Genomic DNA, 23,544 nt, shown 5'->3' on the forward strand with positions numbered 1-23,544 from the left:
TCTGTACAGAGGAAAGCTTAATGGAAGAAGTCAAAAATCTAGCTAGGAAGATGAGAGCAGCAGATGCCAGGACATGCAATGCAGAGAAAGAGAACACAATCTCAGCAGGGACTGAAAGAAACTGAAGGGTCCAAGAAACAAGCTGTAAGAAATGGTGTTTGCTGAGCACACAGACCATGGGGACTGGGTTGGCAGAGCATGAAAGATCTGCCAAAAGTATACATTATGCCAAACAGGAGGTACATATTCCATATGGATAATTGTTGAGAGGCAAGAAAAGAGAGGTATTTGGCATGGACAGGTTGCAGCAGAGAAAAGAAAGAGTTTACAAACATTATGTGAATAGACACTAAAAAAACAGAATGCTATGTAACAGTAGTTAATATGTAAATCAGTATTAGTATATTAAACTTCCTTCATATATACAAAATTGCTGTCATTTAATGTTCTAAAGTCTTTTGTCATAATACAGATGATGGCCACCACAAGCAGTCATTTCCATTTTCAGACACTGGATCAAACTCAAAACCAGGGATTTTTAATGTTACTATCTCAACTCCAACAGTGCAGCAGGTATAGTAAACTTACATTTTTGAAGAGCTGTTCTGCAAGTTCTCTAACATGCTTTATCATTTTTGGTGGATTACCTTCCTCAGCTTTAATTCTTTCGACTTCAAAGGCTACCAACTTTAAAAAGGAAGAAAAAAGTATAAAAGTATTTATAATTCAACCAAAAGTAATTTATTTCCTATTTAAATTATGAAATGTTAATCTTAAATTGAACCTGAGCAAAGAAAACCAAACACTGAAAAACATACAATGTCACCTTGCTCTGGAACATGAGACATTTTCCCTTTCTTATAGAGCTTCTCTTACCAGATTTTATATTCCTACCTAAAAGAGAAAGTCCTATGTACCTAAAACATTCCTTTACCATTTCTAATACCATAATCCATATTTCTCATATATGCTATTACAATGCAGAATTAATACCAAGCTCTCTTTGTACTCCACACTCCAGTAAAAGCCAGTACAATACAAATATGGCAGTGCTTTTTAAAAGAAAAAAATGTTTGTCCCAGTTTATATTGTTGGGTATGTATTTTATTTAATATTTGTCAATTACTTTCTCAATGTTTCTAAGAATATAATTAAATTACTCCAAATACTTCTGTACTAGCACATGTGATGCATTATGAAGTTCCAAACCTGACAATAGGAACAGCAGCACCATGGTTTATACAACTGTTTAACTTAATACATATGAGCAGGGTATATTTTACGAAAGTAAGCTCAAAATGGATGCTTAGTAGAAACTGAGAATTGAGAAGTTTAGTATAAACTTTATATAGTAAACAGTGAGGCTTCAGAAGCATCTCGATGGTTTTTCACATGCTGAAATGTCATTGGCATATTTTAGTTTAGTTCAGAATACAGGAACAGTTTTCACCTCATCGAAAAGATCACAGACTCTGAAAGGAGGACCCCTCTCTGACACAAAACCAGCAAATGCCATTCCATTGAGAACTTTGGTTAGAAAGTCATTTTCAATTAAGCCTCGCTGCCCCAAGAAGGCGGCCTGTAATAAAGACAGAGAAAAATGCATGTATTTTACCTACAACCAACTATTTATGTACTAGCAGTTAAACATTTTTACCACTTATAGTAACCTGTGGTACTTTCTAATTAAATATTTTATATTGTCTAGTATCTATTTATACCTAAAATCAGGAACGATGTAACAGGAAGTCTGATGCACACATTTTATAATTCTCACAAGTAACAAAATAGAAAATTAGTACTTTACTGTATTGTACACTAACTACATAGGTGTTTTCAGAATTCCTTAATGATTCCTCAAATGTTTCTTTGCATTAAATTTCAACATTAACTTCGTTTCAGGTTTCATCACTGCCCCTACAATTAGTTCCACTAAACTGCATTTATGCGGTTCTATGTCAAAATGATACGCTTACCACGTGTAAATTATTTTATTTTAAACTTTAACACATGTTCAAGAGGCAAGCTCATGGGAATGACACGACACAAATGAATACTACCTACATATAACTGCTTCTCTTTTACCTTATGGAAATGAATTACTGGTTCAGCATGAATTCTGATCAGCTGAAGACACGACCGGTATCCTTGGAAAAGTTGTGCAAATAGCCTAAGGAAGATTGCTCGCACTTCTTTATCCTGTAAGCAGTAATTGAATGGGCTGTAAAAACATTTTTTTATTCTAAACTTTTCCACACTTCATACAATGCTGTCTGAGAAACACCTACAAATTCAAACTACAGAGCAGGGTAGCACAAACGTGGAAATATTTGCACACATACCAAGTTCTCTTATACAAGGCTACAGCTCCCCTGCCCTGCCCGCAGATGGCAATGCCAGATTGAGGACACTCACCCCTTCCCTCCTGCGACTGCACGAGACGCTCCGGGCAACACAAGGGTAACGGTCAGGGTGGTGTGGGGTGAAGGAACCACCATGAGAAAAAGGTGCTAGAGGGCATTTGAGGGATTTATTCTCTAACCAAGCGTGCCCACAGCAGGGCTCAGGCAGCGCGAGGGGAGGGGCAGGGCCCACGGATAAGCCAGGGTTAGTTTAAGAAGTTTAAAACAGTAGATCTTTAAAGTCCTGGTTTATTTGGATTTAAATGAGTAAGGCAGTGTTTACATAAAAATGGATGGCCTGGTGGGAATGCTGTGAACGGCCGGGCAGGCTTGGGGCAGCGACATCGTCACCTGGCCCAGATGCAACTAAAGACTGTGAACAAATCCTGTGCATGTCACCCATGTGATTTCTATCTTAGCTCAGGCACCTACTCGGACTGCAGCCACGTCTAAAACCTGAGGCCCTAAAGATTGCTTTATGACCTCCCACTCTACGATGCCTCAGAGGATTTTTTAAACAAACTCTCAAAGTTACAAGCAGCAATTGTAACTTAGATTAACTCATCAGGTAAACAGCTGATCAGCTAATCAACAAGTAAATACAACCTGAGTAAGTTAAAGCTTATAACAATTTTGAAAAAAATGTAAGTTTAGCTATATGTAAGATTCCATAAAGCTGTCCTATTGGAATGTTTTTCTAATTATCTGTTTAGTCTTCACAGGAACATGACTGATATTGTTCTATTTTTATCTTAATTTTGTAAGGGCTTATTTTACTGAGAAACATTCTCATTTTCTTTGTGTCCAGGCTGCTCTCTAGGATTTTAACAGGTGCATTTGTACCCAGACTTTTTGGACTACTTGAAAACATGGTTGTTTCTTTCAGATTTGACAGAATTCTTATTCTGATACAAAACCACAGTAATTTATAAATTCACTATTCAAACTGATATCTTAGTTGATTTCTTATTAGTTTAAACGAAATCTGGATGACGTTTCCTGTCTTCAGCAATGAAAAAAAAATAATCTTAAAGCAACAAAAAAAGAACAACAAATGTATTGTACCACTTCGTTTTAAGTTTTCAAATATAACTACACAGAAACACCAATGTGTGTTCTTAAACTGAGTTGGCTTTTGGATTTTAATTTGGACTGCCAACTCAGGTTCAACTTTAGACACTTTAGCAGCTTCACCGAGTTGTTACCATAGCTTCACAACTACTTTTAATTTAAACTAACTAGATTTTAGTAGAAAACTGTCTACAGACTTTTTTTTAGTATAGACAATTACATATAGTTTCACTCAGGTCGAGGTTCATTAAAGCCATTTAACCATGTATGGTTAAAACCCATATAACTTCTTTCCCGATCTGTTCAAGCATACTTATACAATAATTATCATCATTATGATTTATGTTTTGCTGACACAGGCACCACTCCTAGCTTTACTCATGCTTACTCTAAAAATCTAGATCTTGAATGACATTTTTAATGTTTCTGAAACTTTTTTTTTTTTTTGGGGGGGGGGGGGGGCAGGGCAGGGAGTTGTCTATAAGAAAATTTAATTTTAACATTTACACAAACACACAAAAACATCAGTTTGTCCACTCATGTAAAGTTCTACCGCTTTACTGGTCTACAAAACAGAGGAGGCATTAATTTAACTCAATAGACAGTAATATTAAAAGAAAATAAGGTGCTTCCATGTTAATACAAATATATTTATAAAAACTTCTAATCTATTAGAATACTACCAGAGGGCAGAGTGCAAAGTCCAATGGCATTTCTTTGCTCCACTGATACTACTATAAAGAATATGGATATGGAAAAGAAAACACAAAGAAGAAATTCTTAAAAGAAAGTTAGTCTAAAATTTCAACAGTTTTCTACTTAAAGTCAGATGTAACACAGAAATCTTACCAGCATTTTTGAGTGTGATAAAGCTGTTCGTGGGGGAGGGAATGCATAATCTGCTGTTTCCAAATCAGGATGCAAAACCTAGAGAATTTTTTAAACAAAGTATTTTTCCCCTCATTTTGCTGAGGAAAGGGTAAATTACTTTTTTTCTCTTATTTCTCAATATTATATTCTTAATATTCTGATAGTAAGTACCTCAAATAATAGATTGAGTTAAATTGCAAAGACTGAATGGAAATAAAGGTGGGGTTAATTTCTCAGCTTCAGGTTTCTGTAAGCAAGCTAGTTATCAAAAATTCCTATTACAGTCAACAAGACTAGTCAATACTGTTAAGGATTTTAGAGTTGATTCATCTGAAACAGATTAACAGAGAGAAAACCCTTCTTTAAAATAAGAAGGTTTGTTCAGAAGCCTCCAAATAAGGTGATTCCTAACGTATGACAATGATAGCAAAACGACAAACCAAACTCCTTTTGTTACTGATTCCCCAATGCAGAATCAATCATTCTTGAATACTGACACAGGGGCATCACACAAACAAACTTCATGACTTATTAGCTATTCATTTGTTAAACTTCAAGACAATGTACAGTTTAAATTAATTTATAGAAACAGAAAAGAAGCTAAACTGAATAGTAATAGTGCTGCTAAAATATTGAGGTTGAACTCTTATTAAAAAAACATTCGTAGGAAGGAAAAATCACTACCTACCTGTTGCATAGTGAAAAAAATATTTTAGTAGTAAATTACTGATGATATTAACTTTAACTTCAGATAATAAATTCTTCTAAAGAAAGGCAAGTTGGCATGAATCATATTTTTAAATCTCACATTTCCAGTGTTTTTGAAAGTGAATTAATACTGAAACTCATTTTTTATTCCTTAAAAAGAGGTGAGAGGGTAGGAAATGGGGTTTGTTTCAAAACGTACTAGAGAAAGCGCCATTTGAGTCTGATGTAGCAGTGGCTCTGGTAGCTGAGAGAGATGAATACATTCAGGAATTTTAATTGTGCCTCCGTCCAGGTCTGCTATGATTACATCTAACTGTAAGGGACAAACAAAGACATTATCAGTGGTGCACACTGTGAGCTTAGTTTAAAAACAAAACAGTTCAACTTTCATGACCTGCACATAAGTTAAAATAAACAAATTAAACCAGTACTAACTTTAATGTATAGAATGCTTTTGATAAATTAAATACTCCAAATACTTCATATTACTGAACCTAGCCATGAAAAAGAAATGTAAACCAAACAAAGTGAAACTATACCAAACTTTCTTAAATGACTCCTGTTTCTGGAGGTTCCATGTCTGCGTTCAGTGATTTGAGACTCGATTAGGCTCTTTGCAAAAGGACACAGTGAGGACAACCATAAGTAAAATTACATTACTAGGCATCTCTGTAACCCTGGTTCAGTTTCTCCAAGCACATGCTTAAAAAGTAAGCATAAAATAATAGAGGAGTCATTTAAAAATCCTAAGTGAACTGTTCAAATCCATGACAAACAGATGACAAAGCTGGAAAAGGATCCATTAATCCTCATCCTGCACTAGAATCAAATAATTGCCTCTTCTATAGTCTCCATGTATTTACAAAACAATTGCTGCTTTTTCTTTTTTTTCCTCCTGATTGCCTTGCCCGCTTTCTACAATAATATTTTAAACATATATGAATTGTTCGAATAAACATCTCTGAAGCACAGAAGGTCTCTGCAACTAAGCATCACAAATGACACTGGGTATACTGGGTAGACATACTTACAAGCTCATGAATGTCATTGCGAAAGACAGAATGCACGCCAATTATGAAAGGAGTTGGTGAGCTGAGAACTTCTAATAGCTGTGCAGGAAGAATTGGAATATAGGGATAACTGTGAAAAGAATAAATAAAATGACTTCTGACTATCCTTTCATATAGGGTAGCTTTTTTCTTTAAAAACCCCAAATCTTCCTGCTATTATGTTAAATTTACTAAAAATAGCTGCATTTTAAAAACACAAAAGATTAAAGTATTAATTAAATACTTCTTTATAAGGTTCCATGCGCTTCCAAGAACATCTGTCATGTGAAGTGCAGAACGTTATTATACTATAGTGTCTAAAATTTACTGTAAACAAGAGTATGCGCAAAATAACTGAAGCCTATTTATATCTGTAACATTTATGTTATATGTACATCATATTTGTCCACAACTTTTAGGTAAGTAGGAATACTAAAGTTACAGATAATACCTACATTTTAAAAACACGGCTGCTTTTTGGCCAGACACCTACAATTCAGCCTTTTGTAGAATATCATGAATAAGAAATCTTTACATTAAATCGTTTGCTTAGATATTGAAATGACAACATTATATACAGTACACTGTATTTCAGATATTGTTTACTTGATTTGTCATTTTTTTTAAAAAAAAACCCTGCTGTTTTCAGAGCAACATGAAAATCTGGATCTAAATTGATCCAACATTTCAACACTTAATTTATAGTTATTAAAAATTGACATTCATGACTATTTTAGCATGAAGAAACAGATTCCAAAACTCACTTTCCTCTTATTCTATATTACAGTGAACCCAATACCTGAAATATTTTAAATAAAAGCATGCTATTAAAATACAAGCATCTTTTGAAACAGATGAGTCAGAATTAGATATCTTCTTCCTGAAAAAAACCCCAAATAGCTAGATGAAGTTTTTCCACTTCAAAATGATGGAACGAGATGTGGCTTTTTAGAGAGATCAATTTGTTCATTTAAATTCATTCTTTGGTGGACATTTGTCAGTGACTTAAAACCGTGATACAAACTAATGTAGCTGTTACCTTAGAAACACTGAACCTTTCGGGTTGTAAAGGGCCTCAGCAGATCATTTACACCAACCTGCTGCTCAAAGCAGGGTCAAGACTGAATCCAGATCTGGGCTCTGACCAGCTGAGTCCTGACAGCCTACAGGGACAGAAGTTCTACAGGGTCTCTGTTCCAATGCTTACCTATCCCTGTAATAAAGCATGTTCTCCCCAGGTACAGTCAGAACCTTGCACTCCCCTGTTTTGGTTTGTGACCCCAGTAGTCTCTTGTTCTCCTGCCACATACCTCCTCTTACTTATCGGCAGGCTGTTATCAGATCTCCCCCATATCTTTTCCATGCATTTACTCATGGATCATCACTGTCAAGCTGAACCACTCAACTGATGTTGTGAGTAGGGTTTCTACCGTATTTGTAGGTAGGATGTTTCTCCTTTAATTGTTTCCACTGTTAAGATGCAATCAGATTTTTACTAATTACGTGTACAGACTAGGACTTGTATAGATGATCATGAAAAACCTTTGCTTATTTGAACAAACACAGAACAACTCCTTTTGTTAAGGACAATGTAAAATAAGTTGTAAAATTAATTATGAAATTAGTCAAAGAGTTCAAAGAATCAAAACCCAACTCACCTGTATTTGAGGGGAAACATCAAAGACTCCAGAGCCCTACAGGCATCACTGAGCCTCTGAAAACTGGCTGAGTGAAAGAGAACTTTGTTTTCTGTAAGCACGGCACAGAATAAGCTGAGTACATTTTGGATTCCTTAAAAAAACAAACAAACAAAAAACCCCTGTAATAACATTACAAAAGAAGAACCAAAATTACATTAAAATGTACTATTTTCCAAAGTTCTCAACAACCACATGATAAATGCATAAATTGCCAAACCCCAAGTTTTTCTACCTTTTATTTAACTAGTGCAACCTCCTTGCTCTTTTTCAGGTTGCTAAAATACTATCTGAATGTATCTTTACATATCAAATATATTGTATTATACCTCTCTTTCAAATATCACTTTTAAGGATTTTCCCTCCTCAGCACAAATCCCAGCAATGCTTTATAGTGACTTCGAACAGTATTACATGTATCTTCTGCGTAGCCTTCTGTGTACCTAGAACTCAATTCTGGTCACTGATCCAAGATTAACTTCTAAACCTTAAAGCATCTCCACAGGCAGAAATAAAAAAAAAAACCCACATCATACTGATGAGCTCAAAAGAATATTGCAAAGACTTCCTAGTAAATATATTCAAACTTTATCCATGGAGAGCATTCTAGGAGTCACAAGGTTTAAAAAGGGCAGTAAGAGCGTACATGTCGTTAGAAGGATACGTTAAAGAAGAGCTGACTGTTTAAACGAGCCCCACTAGATCTAGGGTAAGACTCATGAATCAGGTTATGGGGTTTTTTGAAAGACAATATAATTCACCTAGGAGACAAAGCCATGTGCTTTCAGGGAAAACCAAAAATACATTTCCTTTAAAACAAAGTCCCATCCTGAGAAGGAGACATGTCTGAGATATGTGAGATATGCTGAAATTTATGAAATTTCCTGAAATATGCTGGAATGCATGATGTTTCCCTGAGGACATAGCTACTGTTATCAGTAAAACAGACTGTATTACCTTTACAAAGCTACCGCTTATCTTACAATAATCCACCCATAAGAAGTGTGACTGCGGAGAGCCACTATATTGATATAACAATTAACACTTTGTTTTGCTTAAGTAATTTTTATTACATGTTTTGACAAATCTTTTTTCTATGATGTTGCATAAAAATTTGCTTTGCTCGAGTGGAGCTTGGTTCTTACATACAAAGGGACAAGGATTTGGAGAGGGTTGTTAAGAAAAAAGACTTAATTCTTTGAATGAACAAGTCAGTAACATAATAGCTTGTGCTTTCGAACTCCATTCTCCAAGAATCTTACAGACAGAGTCATGAAATCAAAGGCAGGCTTGAGAGGACTCAAGGACAGAAGGCTTTGTTATAACGCTGAGTGAGTTACTCTTGCAAGTATTTGCTGTTCTTTTCAGTGGCACAACTAATACTGTCCTGCTATAAAACAAACTGCTTTGTAATACACAAGGACAGTGTTAAAAATAGAACTAGCTTAATAACGTGAATGAAATAGAACTCATGAGTGAATGTTAGAAGCTAACTTGAAATACTGTCCTTTTTTGTATGTATGTATGTATGAGGGTACATATATATTCGAACACAAAGTTAGAAACTGCTGCCTGTTTAAAACAAATCTCTAAGAAATGAAAAAACTTGAACTGCCCTTTTTATGCAAAACTGCCCTTGTTCCTTTACCCAGAAGATTTTAAAGATTGCTTTGGAGTACTCTCTTTTCTTTTAAACTAAGTTTTTGCTTTCAAGCTAAGTGGGCTTTCTACACCAAATATCTTCAGACACTTAGGGATAATTTTTTTAAACATCTGACACTTTTTTCTATCAATAGATACAAAAATCCTTGAACAATCCTCTATAAACCTGTAATGTTCTGGCAGGTGTTACTGAGGAAAACAGTAACTTAAAAACTCACAAATAATCACATCATTTGTTACAACTAAATCCTCTAAAATAATCTCTCATGATCAAAATATCTATAACTAAGAATTCTTGAAAGAGGTGGTTTTCCATTCCTCATGTTTTAAAACTGCAACCTAGATTGACAGGTAACTGCTCTAAAATATTTTCTGGATCTTAGTGACTTTAAACTGTTTTACAAAGAATTAAAACATCCCTTTACGGAAAGTACTCAATTAAGCTGTGTAAAAAAATAGCCCTTTTTTCTAGCTATATATTATCCTGCTGTAGATTACAATGATTGAAGAGACTAGGAAGAATACCTCAGTCTTAAAACATCCAGTATCAGCATTTTTCACTCGAAATCTCTTCTGAATATAAGCTTCCTCATCAGATACCAAACCAATACACAATTCTCAATAGTACATGGTGACTGAGCACTTGAAAATGCAAAAGTTTTCACTAAGAAAATACATGAATGAAGAGGAAATTAATATTTTGCTTATCTGTAAGGAGGACACCTGCAAGTACTTAATAGTATTTGAACACTGGCCTTCTAAAAAGAATAATTTGATTTTGAACTATTAAGCAGATGATAAAAGTTTGTGAAGCTTTCATAGTTTCACCAGGGAAATTAGTCTGGTTTTGCTGCATATTAGTGGACACAGATAAAACTTCAGTTTGCAATCCACAAAGACATTTCTCATTGCAGCTTAATTAGCATCAATATAATTTGATTTTTAAGATTAGTATTTTTAGCAACTACCTCCCATGTAGAAACTTGATGTCACACAGAATATTTACTGCAAACATATTTTTCTTACATCCCTCCCTCTAGTTGGTCTCTCAGGTGTTCACTACACTTGAACTGGCCATGAAGGAGGAGTTGAAATGTTTGCTGTGATACAAATGCACCAGCTTGGAGTTAGACAAAAGTATTGCTTTATCCACAGAGCTTGTGGAAGTGACCAAAACTGAGAGCATCTAAAAGACATCTCTCACAAACCAGCAGGTCTCGTAAGGAATGGCAGGGAACAGAAAGTAAGGACACCAGGAAATATCCAACCTTCTGTGAGTGTGAACAGGGCCAAAGGAAAGCCATCACCAAAGCAAGGAGACAGGCTGGTAGGGGCAGGGAAAGCTCACTGGCCAGATGGATCAGACGGGAGAGGAGGCACTGTCTCTCCAGCCTGGCAATCCCCCAGCACAGCTCCAAGTTAGCAGGTCCTTGGAAAAAGCAGTTAAAAGCAGCTATAAACTGCGCACACTACTGCTGGGCAATCTATCAGTGGCCAAAAGCTCTGCAGAGGCCAGCCCTCGCAGGGCAGCAGAGCACCAGGCGCGGGGCCCTGACCTGCTGCACACCCTGCCCGTGCTGCTGGGCCACATGCGAGCACCTGCGAGAAACCTGGGTGGGAAATGTCAGACAGTTACCTAACGTAACCGACATCACTTTATAAACCTTCCTAACTGCAAGCCAAACCTGGAATTTTCAATGGATTGAATCTCCTTCTAAAAGTTATTTCTAAAGTCTCTTGACCATTTTCTGCGCTCTGAATGCATAAAAAAACAAGTCAACTCAACAAAACCAGCCACATTTCAACAGAAACAGAAAAAAAAAGACTAGCAATCTTGTGTGCCTGCATTTGAAAACAAAATTAATTTTCAAGAAATAACAATAAAGTTAAAAAAATTAAATAGCCAAGGTCATTTCTTTAGGTATCTTTCCCAAAAGCCAGTTTAAAGAGAGAACTTCACTGGCTCTTACCCTTTTCTTTCCTGAATAAAAGCTTCACAGCCTGAGAAATATTACATTTATACCTAAGGAGAGATTCTGAAGTTGGTGGGTGTGTGTGTGTGTGTGTTTTGAGGCTTTTTTTGCATAATAGAAGTGCTTTTCCACTGAGAAGCTAATCACCGATATTGACCCAATTCTTGAAAATAGGCTACTCAGTCTGGAAACACACTTGGACAGTGAAACCCAGACTAACCACTTCCACTGACTGAACAGCTTCCTTGGTACCAGCTGGTTTCCTTCTCTCTCTCTCTTTTTTTTTAAATAATCTGTATACAATACAGAAGAATATAAAATAAATAAAATCAAGTGTACAATATATACCTCTAATCCGAAATTCTCTTATTTTCAAGATGATAGCCACTAACTCAATACAAAATTATTGTTCCACACGTACTTTGATATATGTTTTCAGGAGTATCAGCAATATAATGACTGTGAAGAAAATTTTCATCTCATACAATCAAACAAATCATAAATAATAAGACTTCTGATTACTTTCCTTTATAAAAACCTTTAAAACCATTGACAAAATTATTTGACCAAGCCACTAAGGTGTTGTTTCAAGCCTTGCACGTTGTTTACAGAAAACAAACAGTTCTGAATAACAGGCTGAGCCCAGTTTCCTCATGCTACAAGATACAATCGTGTCTGTCTGTAACCTTGAACCGTACACTGGTCTTCAGACTCCACACTACATCCGATGCTCGTTTCTCAGGGCATAAATAGACAACACGAAAAACAACAAACAAGTTGATTTTTACAGATTACTCTTTTGCAGTCTACAGTCAGACAGACATCCTGTAAAATATTATACATATGCTGGAAAATTTTGAATGGAGGCTTCCTGACCTTCACTGTTTTCAAGTATTTAAAGAATCTGTAATTTGTACTAAGTTATCTGACATCCTACATCAACAAATGTATCATTCTGCCTGCTTCCTGTTGTTCTAGAATTTAAGCATTTATTTCAGCATGATTAAAAAAAAACCAAACCCAAAGTGTACCTGACAAATTATTAACTGTCCTCTATATTGCATGAAATCAAAATATTATCACTAACTTCTTCAGACTTTTGTAAACAGTTATAAATATGGACTTGGAAGCTCAACTAAATACATTATTATGCCAATATGCCATTCATAAATTACTGGACACAAGAAAAAGCTTAATAGACAAAATAATCCATAACTTAGCCAGGCTAATCCAGGAAACGGGTCAACAAAGACTGAAAAGCCTTTCTGAAAGGCCACTGGAGAGTGCATAGCACAAGTTCTGTGCCAGGCAGTGTCAAGCTCTAAAGATAAATGGGAAAGAAGTAGGGAAAAACAAAACTCTTTTCATTTTTATTTTTAGATGTAGCTGCATAGCACTGCTAATGAACAAAATACAAGCTTAACTAATAAATAAGAGGCAACAATTGTACTCAATATTCATACAGACAAACCTTGCCAAATAGCATTTGTCAATCCAAAAATTACACAGTATCTCCAATCAGCTACACACTGTTAAAACAAACCCAAAAATACGCTATGCCACTCAGTTCAGGATCAATTCACATTTAGAAAAGTATACAGTTCTGTTATTAAAGTAGGACTGCACTGCACATTACGTGATTAAATCATAAGCACACTTGCTCACAAATGGGGAGCAGTCTAGTGCCAGCAGAGAGTTTTGTGAGGGTTAATTTATTCTGCCTTCTGGCTTGGTAACAGAGAACATGAGTCAGACAAGTACCCCAAGAGATTAACTTATTTGGTCTTTGTCAGACTAAGGAGGAAGAGAATCAGTCTCCAAAGCACAGAGCCTTCAGCTAGGAAATTAAACATTTCATGACTAGAGTGTTCATACTAATTTCTGAGCACACAGAAGCAAACATGGGTGTGACATGTAGCATTAAACCCAAGATGCATTCTTAGAGATAAACTTTTGATTTTGGAGCTGAAGGCATTTTAGTATCTGAACCATGAATGTTGCACGTTCTTTGTAAGAAGCAGGGCAGAAGGAAGGCTTCTCTATAAACCAGGCTTTGGGGAGGGTGGGAAGAGGTAAGGAACAGGAGGACCATACAGAGGGATTCCGGTATAATTGCCATAAAAGCCAACTGTTCATTAAACAGCATACCAAAGAGACTGTGAAAATCAGCGTGTATATATGAAAAAGATCTCTTCAGCTGATAGGTAACTATTCCTACCACTGTGGCTCCCCCAAGGTTTCACAGTATCGTGTGTTCTGTCCACACTGAGCCAAGCGGATGGTTGTCCTCCAAACCCAAAATTGTACAGGCACAAGGCAACAGGGATCAAGCACAGTATATGGTCGACTTAGGAAGACACATGGTGATGGCTGTCATTTGCATGTTGATATCACTTCATTATTACCAATGTCATTAAATCCCTCTACAGACCTACTTAAAGGAGCAGCAAAAGCCCTCTGGATTTCTTGAGCCTTCAAACACAACTTTGCCAGTACACTGAATGAACATGATCAGCAAATTCTTTCTTTGAGACAATGATATAGCTAAAGACAATTAATAATAAAATATTTAGATATGCGCTTCATCCCTGAAAGAGGGAAGTACAATACCATTTCATATGCACAGTTCTAAAGCTACACATATTCCAAGTGAGACTGATAAGCTCAAGACTTAGTGTGTTGAGTTAGTTTTCTCAATAAAGCAGCAAAGACGATGGAAGGCAAACCAGACAAATAATGGTTTCATATATGGAAAGTACTCACATGGCAGGAAGGTAAATGTCAAATTTACATGAAAGCAGTAACTCTGAATTATACTAACATAACCTGCATTACCAACTGAAGGTTTGCAACTGATTGTTATGTCTGGCTCATATGGACAGGCTTCATAGGTGCTACTAAAACCAGATTTAGTTACTTTAAATATTGCTTTTGTGTTGTTTTATTTTTCTACTGAACACACATCAAAACCAAATTTCCATAAAGAATAAATTCCAAGAGCCTGTCACTCAAAGGAGGTTTGCATATAAAATTAATTTCAGAGCTGTTAAGGGGAAGATAATCTTCATCTAAATCAAATCTGAGATTATTTTTTTCCTGCAGGGAGGGTGGTAAGCAATATTTCTCAATATTGAACTGTTAACTATTAGACTAAAACAGAAGTTTTTCTTCTCTTGCTGTCTGTCTCTATATGCATGTAGGCATTAACATCTGAGTAATAGTCTATTCTACTGAAATATGCTTTATTTTCACATCTCATCTTCTGCTTAGTTATTCAGTTATCTACGAAGATACCTAAACTAGGAAGCTATTTGGTTTGGATGTTTATCTCATAAATACCTAGCACTCCAGCCCTGAGAAAGTTGTAAGTAGAGATAAACAGTAATCCTGTACAAAACTAATATTGGGATACAGAAATTCTGTATAACACTCACACGCCAACATTAACCAAACCTCAATGAAAGAATTTTGTAAAAGACTTTAGAGTGGACTGGGATATGATACATACTAATGAACTGAAACGCTGCCCAGTTTCCCCAAGTAGGGGTGGGAGAGTGTTCCTGAAATGTTCCCACATTCCTAGAAATTTTTATAGGTGAGTTTCTTTCTTTAGAACTGTCCTTTTAAGAAACATGAATTTATGTTTTGAAACAAATATTTTGTGAAACATCCTACCTCACATACATCAAAAGATATGTTGGAGAACTAAGCATGTGCTATAAAAATTATTTATAGCAGTTAAATTAGCCAAAATAATCTTTATTCTGATAGCAAATCTAAAATCATAATTTGATGTGAAGGAGCAATTATTTGCAACTGCTGATTTAAGTAATAAAAAATAGATACTGCAATTTATCAGTTCTCCAAATTGATTCATATACGGTAAACTGTGTGAAAGTAAAGGAGGATTTCTGTTCAGCCACCAACAGACATTTTAAACCTCAGAAAGAGCATTAAGATTTTTTCAAACAACCCAATTTATTTTTAAAATTTCATGTTAAAATCAGGAAAACTATTACAACAAAGAAATACTAACTTTTCTGATCACGGATTCAAAGCTGTGGCAGGATGAATAGAGAGCAAAGAAGCAAAGTGATTACTGGTTTAGAGACTATTGGACATGATTCTGCATGTAAGCTAATTAGGAAAGCACGTAATCTCATGAGGAAGTGGCACGTCAAAATGAAATTATTATACTTACCCCCTCATTGTCAATCTCAACAATTCAAGAACTGTCTGGGAATAAAGCATGAACAACTTTTGCACACTGATGACAGCCTTTTTACGGGACTTGAACACGGCAGCTAGGTAGGATCAGAAACCTGGTATGGTGATGTCCACTTAGAGATACCAGCATATCGTAGAACCTGATCTTAACACCTTAATCTTTATTTACTCATAGGCACAACATGCAAACAGAATTTCTGAAAATACAAAGGTATATGCTAAAGGTATGAACTCAGTACACCTCACTTTCACCAACATAACCACATATGATAATATTGACTTTTTAACTTGTTGATGGACAGTTTTGCTGTCATTTCAGCTATATATAAAACAGCAAGTTTCAAGAGATCTGACTCAAACTACCAGGACTAATTTCAGATAAATACATGGCTTATTTATTAACATAAAGTTTTAAAAGCAAGTATAGCACTCATATTCTGATGAGGGCTAACATTTTTAGCACTCATAGCTAAGAATAAAGCCAACCGATAGGCAAAGTAGAGAATTAAACTCACAAAATTATGGGTAGCTGCAACATGAAAAAGAAAAGTATAACATATGGGAAAGACTGCCATGTGTAATGGATTGTAAAGTATTCTTAGCAGGAATACTACAAATTAAATCCTGATGGAGCAAATAGATACTCAGAATCTGAATGGATTCATTTAAAGCAGAAAAATGTCCTTTAACAAAACAATGCAGAGTGAGAGTAATACCGTCATGATCCTTAGAAAGAAAATATCTATGAATGAGAAGAGCATTGTCATTCTTGAACTGTACACAGGAAAAATGGTCAAGGATACACAAGAAACTGCAAACATATCTGCTTCCTGTCTAAGGACTACAAAGTCTTTCTCAAGGGACGAAACTACTGAAACACTATATTAATGGAATCTAATAAATGCAAAGGCAAGAAGAACAGAAGTGGCTGATCAGGACGTTCTGTTAGAGCTATCTTCAGCCACTGTTGGTCAATATTCATGAGGCATAAAACCACAGATATTCAGTTAAGGAAACTGTGAAACACTGTAACCATGAAAAATCTAAAAAGTTGCTTTATGTTCTTTAAAGATCAGATTTTTATTCTCTGCAAAAAGTTTAACAATCTTTAAAAGTTTAACAATCTTTAAAAATTCTTTTTTTTGTGAAATCATCTGAGATTTTCTTTGTCTCCTGAGATAGTGATACGTCAAAACCCCACAGTGCAACTAAACAGCAATACTTTAAACCTGATTTTACAAGAACAAATATATGGAATGAAATTTCTGTAGAAAATCGTTTTTCCCTTCCTCTCTGCAGAAGGATTAACACTGAATTTTTGATTTTTAAAATTTTGCAAGGTCTCATGATTTAACTGCTATCAAGTTTGCTCTGGAATAACAAAAAAAAGTTCCTTCTACTTCTGCTGGTACGAATGCAGAAAGAAAAGTTCAGTTCCGAGTAAGATCTGTTTCAGTATTTTCTATAAGCATAGCTAAGCTTCTTTTTCCTTTTTGAAATTTGTTTGTCTGTTTATTAGAAATTTGCTTTCTGGAGTTTACATTTTTCTCATCTCTGGAAAAAAAATAATTTGTTTTCACTCTTCTGAGAGGTATATTCTGAAGTCCTACTATAAATAGGAATTTATTTTCTTCTCACATGTCTCAAAAGAAATTTTCACTTAACAGTTTAAAAAAATTCACCTCATTGTTATAGAGAAAACAGTAATATATAACTTTACTACTTTTCATCTTATTTAAAAAGCTTCCTTTTAAAAAACAGCTCATTAACCACAGCACTATCAAATACACAGCTTCAAGTTTCTTTACCTGTAGTATTCACTTATGTCAGATAACCTTTCTTTCTGAGATTTATGAATGAAAATTAACTACTAATTATTTCGTCTCTTTAGAAGAGGCATTGGTAGTATGAGTTCGGACTGGAGAAAAAGTAAGAAAGCATCTTATTTCGTGTGCTTTGTTGTTCTGCAAAACAGTGAACACTACGAGAATACTAGTCCCTGCGTCCCAAGGCAGCTCAGAGCCCTGCCTGCTGAGGGCTGGGCCACAGCACCAGCAGTACACTGGTAGGTGACAGAACTCTGTGTACCCACACGTGCCAAACGAGTGACAAGAAACTGGGCAGCATGTCCTGAAGGGGTAGTTGGACACTTGTTTCCTGTCCTGACCGGCAGCTCTAGCGGCTGTCATTGAAAGGGATGGTCTTGGCCCACCCGCATGCTGCTGCCGCTTTCCTCTCACTGCATGAAAGCTGCCAAGCGTCCAAGGTGAGCTAGTTCAAGCTGGAAGGGGGATGGATCCGTTCTCATGGCAGCACTTGGCTATTAGACTGATTTAACCACGGCATCAAACCTCAACCTGAGACTGCTGACAGAAAACAGATACGACTTCTCTCCTTCCACCCTCCAAATATTTTCTGTCAACTTGGTGAGACAAAATAGCTCTGCATGGGTGAGTCAGGCACCACTTCAGTACAGGAGAGGGGACAGGCCTGTGCCACTGGCAATAGACATTCCAAGTGGGATCGGCGGCCTGACAGTTTATGCTGCTGGGGAAATGGAGCCTCAGCAACTGTCCAAAGCTACCTGGGAGTGCAGCAGAGTCCCTGTAAAAAATTCACTATCACCATATCCCTTTACTTCCAACAGCATCTAAAAGAAAACTTTCTTTTTGTTCTGCCATTGCAGCAGTAAGGGCCCATTACCAGTAAATGCCACATCAAAACTCTTGGTAATCTATTTGCTCTTTGACAGACTAGACAAATCTACTTGGAAAACTTGAACAGCAAATTCTCTTCTGCTGGGTTATAGAGCTAATTGCAGCTCCCTGGCCACTGGGATTTAAACAGAAACTACAACATAAGCCAGCAGCATCCACCCGTGCAACATGTGGTGCCAGGTTCCATAGGCTGGAGAGTTCACAATTCATTAAGATCAAAGACTAATTAGAAGTTTCTTGACTACGTAGTTCAATAAAACTGTCTTAATGTAATCGCAGATGTTTCTAAATTCAAACGAAGGATATGTACGTTCTCATCAGACGATACATGACATCTCATGGAAATAACAGAAATTCAGCGAGTCGGGTAGGAAGTTTGTAAACAACCTGACAGAGGTAAAAAACCTTCTGGTTCATAACACTGAAGTCTCACAACAAGCATGAGATGTGCAAAGGGGACCACATCAATGCTTACTGCATCTCCCAGTCATAGCTATTATTGTACTGAAAATGCTCCAATTGTTCACTTCGTATGCTGTGCACATTACATCTCTCACTGCTTAGCTTCTCTCCATTATTTCTGAACATAATGAAGTACTAAAATATAAACAATTCTTGTTCTATGTTGAAGACACTAGGATTTACTTAGTCAACAAGTCGAAGCCAGCTCACATGCTGACTGTGCAGTGACCCTTCCATAATGTTTCCCAGCCATACAAATACACACATATATTTATCAGGAATGTCTTTTCCCATTTATACAGTAATTCAATATAGTCATCTGTTGGCATAAAGTACACTACATGAGAGGCTGAACATTCTATCTCCCCTAAACCAGAATTAAAATAATGAGAAACTATTAGATTACAGAGAACATTCCTCAAAGTGTCAACAAATGTAGTCAAAAGCAAAAATTCTGGGTATTTTAATATATCCTGGATTTAGAAATATGGGACTGAAGGGTCTATAAACAGTGAAAGAATACAGCCTGTTGCCATCACGACTATATCAGACAGTCCCAAATTGATCAAGCTTCATCTTGAATGTAGTGATACTGTTTGTCATTACTACTCACAACAGAAGGTGTTTCAGAATTTTTCTCTTCCTATGGTTAGACATCATGTTTTAACTTCCAGCCTTAATTGATTCATGACCTTTTTATGAGTTTGTTCTTGATGCTCACCATTTTCTGTAGCTTAAGCAGGCATACCCATGAACTCCTCTCTCTGAACAATGATGTAAAAAGCAGCAAAGGGTACTACATATGGTCTATGATATGAAGCAAAATAAAAGGATAAAATACAGCAGAAAAAACTAACATTGTTCAAAAAGCAGACTTTAAAAGCCACTTTGAGCAATAATATGACCAATGATTTAAACATTCCTTTCAGATTTTATGTTACTTTGGGATTTATGTTTTCTACAGAAGGCCATACATTTTAAGCAGTAGAACTACTTGTACTTTCATTCAGGAAAAAAATGTAAAGCATAGCTTGTCCTACATGTACTGTCAGTTTTAAAATCATCATAATTCACTTTTTACCTTTTTGATTGGATAGGTATTTTCTAATAATAATGGTAAAAGTCATTATATTTTAATGTTATATAATCTTATAAGATTATCATTCTTAAAAAGAAAAAAGGTAAACTATTTTAAGTTATTAACCATAATATAAACAGAAGTAATTAGCAGATAAACACACCTTATGGCCTGTCACCTATCTAATGCTTTTTTCTTAATAATTATCCCAGTGCTTAACTATGGACCAAGCACATCTATTTTATTGGAAAAACAAACCAGAAGCAAGTGTCATTCCTGTATCACACTATACCACATGTATCCTTTGACTTACAGTCAAGTCAGCATGGAGCTATGTTGAATTCTACTGTCTTCTGAAACTCAAGAATTAATTTAGTAGTTCCATTCACAGTACTGGAGTGGAATACTTTTAATACAATTGGGCTCTTTCTCAAACAAGACTGTGCAGTTTCAGCATGCAGTTCCTCTACTTGACTTACACATTCTAAAAAGCTAAAAGAACCAGCAACAGCAAAAGTTAAACACTATCTGTGAAGAAGCAACAAGGTAGTTTATGCTAATTCAGCAAGAAGAAAGTAAAATTTCAGGGTGACTGAGAATGAAGACTGAAACCAATATCCACAAGCATAAGACTGCACAATTGGGTTGGGCTTCTGGGAAAGGCAAAGTGTCTGCACCTGGTAGCTACTGGCTACCAGAAATGCGAAATGGTTTTTGGATCCAATTAGTCTAGAAAATTTCCACCTTGCTATTTGAGCCCTCCCTTATCCTAAACAAGAAAATAAGTTAAAGATTTATGACGGAGGGCACTTGGGGCACCATCTTACAATCTTGCCCGAGAGTGCACTCTTTTCCCAAGCGTTCAGGTTCTCACTCTTAAGCTACATGAGACCCAACTAAACCTTTCAGCCTCTCCCCTATACAGAATGCAGTTTAACCATAACAGCCCTGTAAATCACTCGCCTTTGACAGCACTGTTAACACTGCACTCTTTTGGTACGTACGTGTCTACTAATTCGCACCCTAAATCACGACAGTCAGTAGAATACAAGATCTTCCTTTTCTTCAGCAAAGCAATATACCTCACACTTGAACTTTTCCACTGTGTTGTGGTGCTGAGGTCTGATTAAGCACAGTGGTTCTTTGTACTTCAAACTGAGAGAAGAAGTTACAGGTGATCTCCACCAGATCATTTCTCTGCATTCTCCATAGGTCAACTGTTGCTGAACTGTGGGATGCTTACCTTTGTGATACATAAACAGTTTTGCTCCGTAGCTCACAATTACTGAGGTAGTGTGTTGGGAAGCAATATCACGTTGGAAAGGTTGTTAACAGATGAAGCCAGCTTTACTGCAGAATGCTCAAAGTCTGACCAGTGTGCATATTTTAAGATCAAGAAAGATCTCTTCCTCAGGATCGAACTATACCTGGCAGGTAGCAGTGCACAACTGCATCTCCTTGTAGGACCTGCAAGGCTTGATTTTTAATATCAAAGGGATAAAAACTTATTGTGAAAAAATAGTAACAAAATATCAAGTTTCTCAAGACTTTCAGAAGGTCAACAGTGAAAACTGAAGAACCACCAGCAGCCAGGGACCAGCAATGGCACACTGCTCCATAACAGAAGGCAAGGCAGGTGCCAAATATGGAGACAAGGTGGGAAGGGGCAATGACCTCACCAGCAAGTGATGGAGTCCCACAGTACCCAGAGGAAGATGAGTTCAGCCACAAGTTGAGATAGCCAGACAAGGCCATAGTGATGAGGAAGGTGTGAGGTCAAGCCAGCACAGCAGGGTCAGGATTGGTCCAGTGATGGCAGCCAGGTCAGTCACAGTGATCACCAGGCAAGTCCCCAGTCATGGAGACCTGAGATCAAGCCAGGATGTCCAGTCCACGGCTGAGGATCTGGGTCGGAGAGTGTGTGGCCAGGCACAAGCACTGCTACAACATGGCTCAGGCAAGAACCAAGGGCTCGGCCTGAGGTTAAGTACAGCAGCGAAGCAGAGGTGAACAGGCCCGTCCTTGGCTCATCTCTCACGCAGCTCTTTCCTCACCAGTCCGAGCTAAGGTTGCACAGCTGTGCTACAGCAATGCTGACCCTGAGCACAGGCAGCTCGACCCTGCAAGGAGGGGCTCAGGGGCTGCTGATGCGCTTAGGGCCCTGACATCAGCTTTTCGAAGGAAATACTTATAAGAACCAAGGACAGAGCCTGCTGAACTATCAGCCTAAGCAGAAATTTCAAGTCTTCTGAGAGCAAAATGTATACTGAATGTTACTGGCACAACTGCAGAGCCATCTAAAACAACATGGGTTTTAACCAAAACTGTAAAGTGCAGATCTGTCAGTTTAAAATCCCTCTGTGTGTACAAACACCAACTTCCAAATAGAAATTGAGCAGCATACCTTAATTAAAAAACAATTAAAATAATGCTGTTGTAATTTAGATCTTCCCCCAAAACAAATTTTTGAACACGCAGAACAATTTTAGTATATTATCAAAACCAAAATATTAAAACCCCACATCGTTCTTCATTAATTTCTAGCAGATCAAATGACTGAAAAATTAGAAAATACAGCATTTCTTTTACTTCTGTACACTTTGATAGTCCACCCCAAACAATCATAAAGAGGTGTAATAGTTCATATATGAGCTTATCTTTCTGTTATGAACGGATTTATCAATGTATAACAGCAATGGGTTTTGGCTCCATGACTGTTTAAACCAATAAAAATCATCACTGTCAGTGTCCTACCATGGCAACATGTGGAAAATCATTCACTTCTATTTGCTTCCTTAGTGTTAATCAGTTAACTAATTTTAAGCAACTCCCTGCAGTATCAGAGAGTGGTCTGATAGATACTCTGATACTTTGCTCTGGTGCAAAAGAAAGGTAGGAACATGCAAGTAGGGAGAAACAACAGATAATACTCCAAACTTCTCAGTATCAAGTCAGTGCTGAGTTTTAGAATTAAATAGCTATATTAAAAAAATATATGTTACCAGTACTAATACTGGAGTGAAGCTTTTTAAACTGCTTGTACTTCCCTTCTTATCAACTCTGCCATTATCACCCACATCTGCCCTAGCATTTATATTTTGTGAACCTGTAACAATCTTCAGAAGTTTAATCAATTGATCGCTTCTGACATCTGGAATTATTGATATTTAATGACACTACAGTCTTCAAATATGTTATTTTTGAAGTACTTGTTTTGGAATTTCATAATTTCTAGATTAAAAATATTTTAAAATAAGTGAAAAGGCTGAAACTTTCATGTGAGTTATGTCACAGCCTGGACAAACGAAAGACAAGCTTTCCAAGCAACTTGACGCAACCTAGAATTAGCATTCATCTTCATCCCGTTTCATCTATTTAATCTCTATTCTACACAGCCCTGAATTCAAAAGCACCCTTACCTTGTGTCTTATCCAGAAGATTCAAAGTAGAATTTACTTCAAAGTTTCATTTTTGCCACTTAAAAAATTACTTTCTTTGTAACACTGAAAGTCAGTCTGAGTTCTGCTGAAAAATCTGAGTGGTGAAGTAAAGATACGAGGAGGAAAACCAGCACAGACAAATGAAATGGAACAGAGGAAATAAGGGGATAGGAAAACAGCCCAGATAA

The 23,544-nt window shown here is 36.6% G+C and overlaps 1 protein-coding gene across 5 annotated transcripts in view; it reads right to left on the reverse strand.

Annotated features, from left to right (window-relative positions):
* The window catches only part of SBF2 (SET binding factor 2), a 243,214-nt gene that overhangs the window by 98,078 nt on the left and 121,592 nt on the right, over window positions 1-23,544 (reverse strand). For all 5 annotated transcript variants that reach the window (XM_074918678.1, XM_074918681.1, XM_074918679.1 and 2 more), the window contains exons 7-13: window positions 7,759-7,891; window positions 6,083-6,191; window positions 5,251-5,364; window positions 4,323-4,400; window positions 2,086-2,199; window positions 1,451-1,579; window positions 589-687 (exon numbers count right to left, since the gene is read on the reverse strand). In XM_074918678.1, coding sequence (XP_074774779.1) covers window positions 589-687; window positions 1,451-1,579; window positions 2,086-2,199; window positions 4,323-4,400; window positions 5,251-5,364; window positions 6,083-6,191; window positions 7,759-7,891 — 776 coding nt within the window. The remainder of the gene's footprint in view (window positions 1-588; window positions 688-1,450; window positions 1,580-2,085; window positions 2,200-4,322; window positions 4,401-5,250; window positions 5,365-6,082; window positions 6,192-7,758; window positions 7,892-23,544) is intronic.

The sequence above is a fragment of the Athene noctua genome, chromosome 14, assembly GCF_965140245.1.
Source record: "Athene noctua chromosome 14, bAthNoc1.hap1.1, whole genome shotgun sequence".
Taxonomy (NCBI): domain Eukaryota; kingdom Metazoa; phylum Chordata; class Aves; order Strigiformes; family Strigidae; genus Athene; species Athene noctua.